The 3,825-nt window shown below is 50.2% G+C and overlaps 1 protein-coding gene across 1 annotated transcript; it reads left to right on the top strand.

Annotated features, from left to right (window-relative positions):
* Nucleotides 1–387: 387 nt before the first annotated feature.
* Nucleotides 388–1,719, top strand: LOC124680958 (transcription factor MYB102-like). The gene is made up of 3 exons (XM_047215973.1): nucleotides 388–663; nucleotides 769–1,417; nucleotides 1,493–1,719. Exons 1-3 carry the CDS (start codon nucleotides 388–390, stop codon nucleotides 1,717–1,719), a joined length of 1,152 nt encoding a protein of 383 aa, XP_047071929.1.
* The last annotated feature ends 2,106 nt before the right edge of the window (nucleotides 1,720–3,825 follow it).

Genomic DNA, 3,825 nt, shown 5'->3' with positions numbered 1-3,825 from the left:
CGACCAGGGCAGGGAGCCGCATCGATCACCCGTCCGTCTCCCTCGCCATCACCACCGCGCGCGCGCGCGCCTGCCACCCTCTTCTCCCCGGCCTTCGATCGCCTTCCTCTCCTTGGCGGGTTGCAGGGCGCGCTGCAGCTCTCTGCGTTCCCCTCGTCGGGAACCTGAGCTCATCATTCCCACTAGGATCAGATATAACCCATTTAGTTCCAGCTCCTGACAATTTTCTTCGGTTGATCCGGCCGGCTGGGCAATGCGCGGGAGATAAACCAGCTCCGACATCGCCGGCACGTCTCTCTCCTCCCTCTCTTGTCCGAGCCGGGAGGGGAGGGGAGAAGAAGGGGTTGAAAATCGATTAAGCTGGCGGCGGCGGCGGCGGAAACGACCATGTCGAAGAGCGGCAGCGAAGGGCTGAAGAAGGGCCCGTGGACGCCGGCGGAGGACAGGCTGCTGGTGGACCACGTGCGGCGGCACGGCGAGGGTAGCTGGAACGCGGTGCGGCGGGAGACGGGGCTGCAGCGCTGCGGCAAGAGCTGCCGGCTCCGGTGGGCCAACCACCTCCGGCCAAACCTCCGCAAGGGCCCTTTCACCCCCGACGAGGAGCGCCTCATCCTCCGCCTCCACGGCGTTCTTGGCAACAAGTGGGCACGCATCTCATCGCAGGTACGTATCGACGCGATAACCCCTTCATTTTCTTCCATCTTGTTGTTTGATCACTGACTAGCTCATCGTGACAATGATGTCTCGTGGTGTGCGTGTGCAATGAAGCTGCCGGGGAGGACGGACAACGAGGTCAAGAACTACTGGAACACGCGCGTCAAGCGCCGGCTGCGCGCCGGCCAGTCGCTCTACCCGCCCGACATCGAGCGGGAGATCGCCATCCTGCGCGCCCAGAACGCCTTCGCCGACGCCGACGGCAACATCGCCACCCACGCCATGCCGCTGGTCTCCGACCCGTTCGCGCTGCCGCCGAGGGTGCCATCGTCCACGTCGGCATCGGCCACTCACTCGTCGCCGCTGATCAACCAGAACTACCCGCTCCTCAACCAGATGCAGGGGATGCAGCAGGTGCGCCACCACCATCACCCGCAGCCGGTGTTCCATTCCCACCACCACCATGGCGGCTTCAGATCAGCGGGTCTCCCCCCGTTGCCCACCAGAGCGCGCGAGCCCCCTTCCAACCAAATCGACACGGCGAGCTACAGCGACGGCCTGCTCGAGGCGATGCTGCTCGGCGACGACGACCATCACCTCCTCCCCCGTCCCAACCAAGCCATGTGCAGGGCGGGCTCCATGCCCGACCTCATGTACGGCACCGGCGGCGCTAGCGCGAGCGACAGCGACGTCACCTCGCAGTTCCCTCCTCCCGACGACATTCAGCACCCGCATCATGACGGGAAATGGGACTTCCTCTTCGGTCAGTCAGTGCGTTCATCTTGATAAAAAAACTTTGTGTTTTGAAAATCAACTAACTATGCACTCTAACCTGCAGATGACGTGAAGCCGACGATGAGGAGGGCGGTGAGCGCGGCGCCGGAGAATGAGAGCACCGGCATGCTTGGTGTCGCCCCAGTATCTATGCCGGGGGAGTGGTTCAGCGCCAACGGCGGTTCGCCAGGATCTGTTGTCACCACCGCCGACGATGAGTTTGGCCTCGAGATGCAACAACTGATTACATCGTTGCCGTTGTCAACCGACGAGCTTAACTGGAACGCTTGATTCAAAAAAGAGAGGAGGACTGTTAAAGATTGATATAGGAGTTGGTGTTTATTTGAAAAATGCCTTCTTTTTGTATCGAGTCGTATTGTCGGATGTTGCGTATTGATGCTATAAGACGTTGCGCGCCTCTTGATCATCTTCGGAGTTAAAAACAGGCAGAAAGGAAATTCCTCTTAGAGAGGGAACTTGATCGCTCAATACGTGTAACATTTGCAGCGTTCTCCTTCCGTAACGTATCGGATATATGTACATCCGTAAGATGAAAAATGCACCCAAGTGGTTTATCGAAAATGCACGATCAAAAAAGTTATAGAGCTAAGACAACTGAAACAAAAAGGGACAAAGATCTAGACATAGCTAAGTGTAACATCGAGGCCCTTCAATGTCATGACTCTAGTGTTTCTCAAACATATTTCCTAAAAACATACATATCAATCCCAACTGGTGTTGATCTTTCATGAAAACACGAATTCCTTGCACTCGAGGGAAAAAATGGGTTTATGTTTAAGGTGGAATTTGAGAAAGCTTGTGACAATATAAACCGGGCATTTGATCATCAGTTTGGAAACTTAGCGGATTCCCTGATATGTAGTGTGATTGAGTGATGCAAACAATTAGAGGTGGGCATGTTGGGGTCAAGGTCAATAGTAATAAAAAAAATCATGTTTCAGAACTCATTAAGGGCTTAGACAAGGAGATCCCATGTCTCCCTTAACTCTTGATCTGGCACTTGATGCTTTGGAAGTTCTCAAGCAAAAAAAAAACTGTTACAAGTTTGATTCTTGAGTTTGTAAATGGTCGTTTGGTCATACTGCAATATGCAGATATCATCATGATTTTATTATTACATGATGGGCCTAAAGCCCACATAAAAGTTCCAAACTATTTCTAGATCAACCATTCTTAAGAGTTTCACTCAAAATGTCTTGTTAACCGCATGAGACCCCTCCTTGATGACATCATTTCCAAAACTCAGAGTGCGTTTATCCCAGGACGCATGATCACGGATAATGCGCTGATTGCCTTTGAGTGCATTCATGCGCTTCAAAAGGGTTCAAATAAGTCCGGGAAATTATGTGCTTACAAGCTAGACCTCATGAAGGCATATGATCGAGTGGATTGGAACTATCTAGAGAATGCTATGAGGAAAATAGGCTTCGCGAATAAATGGGTGGAGTGGATAATAACATGTGTCAGAATAGTAAAATTCTCAGTTCGGCTTAATGGGAAACTTCTCGAAAGCTTCACACCTTCGCGTGGACTTAGACAGGGAGATCCGTTATCCCCCTATCTTTTCCTTTTTGTGGCAGATGGTTTATCATCGTTGCTACAAAACCAAATTGACAGCGGCAATATACAAGAGCTAAAAATATGCAGGAGAAGTCCAGGCGTATCCCATCTATTGTTCGCAGATGATAGCTTGCTCTTCTTTGAAGCAAGCGTTAATCAAGCAAATAAAGTGAATGAGGTACTTCGGACCTATGAGGCAAGTACAGGACAACTTTTAAGCCCGGCAAAATGCTCTCTAATGCTTGGACAAAAATGCTCGAATGAGGAAGGGGAAAGAGTCAGTTCAATCCTAATGGTCGAAAATATGACTTTTGATGAAAAATATCTTGGTCTACCAATTCCAGAGGGTTGCATGAAGAATGATAAGTTCAAGCCGACAAAAGAAAAATTGCAAAAGAAATGTTCAGATTGGTCTGAAAAATACATGTCTGGGGCAGCAAAGGAAACTTTGGTGAAATCTGTTGCTCAGGCTATTGCAAATTATGCCATGAGTGTGTTTAAGTTCTCTGCTAGTCTATGTGATGAGTTATCTCAAATCATTAGAAACTTTTGGTGGGGTGATGAATTGGACAGAAAGAAGTACATTGGATGGGATGGGATAGAATGACTAGGCCTAAATCTCATGGCGGTATAGGCTTCCGAGATTTGAGACTTTTTAACCAAGTTCTTTTGGCTAAACAGGCGTGGCGCTTAATTGTTCGACCTGATAGTCTTTGCGCCAGAATTCTTAAAGCAAAGTATTATCCAAACGGGGATCTTCTTGATACAGCATTTAGCCAAAGCACATCACCTTGTTGGCAGGGTATCATATACGGA

Source organism: Lolium rigidum, unplaced genomic scaffold (assembly GCF_022539505.1).
Source record: "Lolium rigidum isolate FL_2022 unplaced genomic scaffold, APGP_CSIRO_Lrig_0.1 contig_31602_1, whole genome shotgun sequence".
Lineage (NCBI taxonomy): Eukaryota > Viridiplantae > Streptophyta > Magnoliopsida > Poales > Poaceae > Lolium > Lolium rigidum.
This window is presented reverse-complemented; position numbering and strand designations above follow the sequence as displayed.

What these genes read in the sequence shown, in the direction of transcription:
- LOC124680958 (XM_047215973.1), top strand. Translation starts at nt 388, where the DNA reads ATGTCGAAGAGCGGCAGCGAAGGGCTGAAGAAGGGCCCGTGGACGCCG. An exon ending in GGGCACGCATCTCATCGCAG is followed by an intron (nt 664 to 768) that starts GTACGTATCGAC and finishes TGTGCAATGAAG; the next exon opens with CTGCCGGGGAGGACGGACAA. An exon ending in GAAATGGGACTTCCTCTTCG is followed by an intron (nt 1,418 to 1,492) that starts GTCAGTCAGTGC and finishes TCTAACCTGCAG; the next exon opens with ATGACGTGAAGCCGACGATG.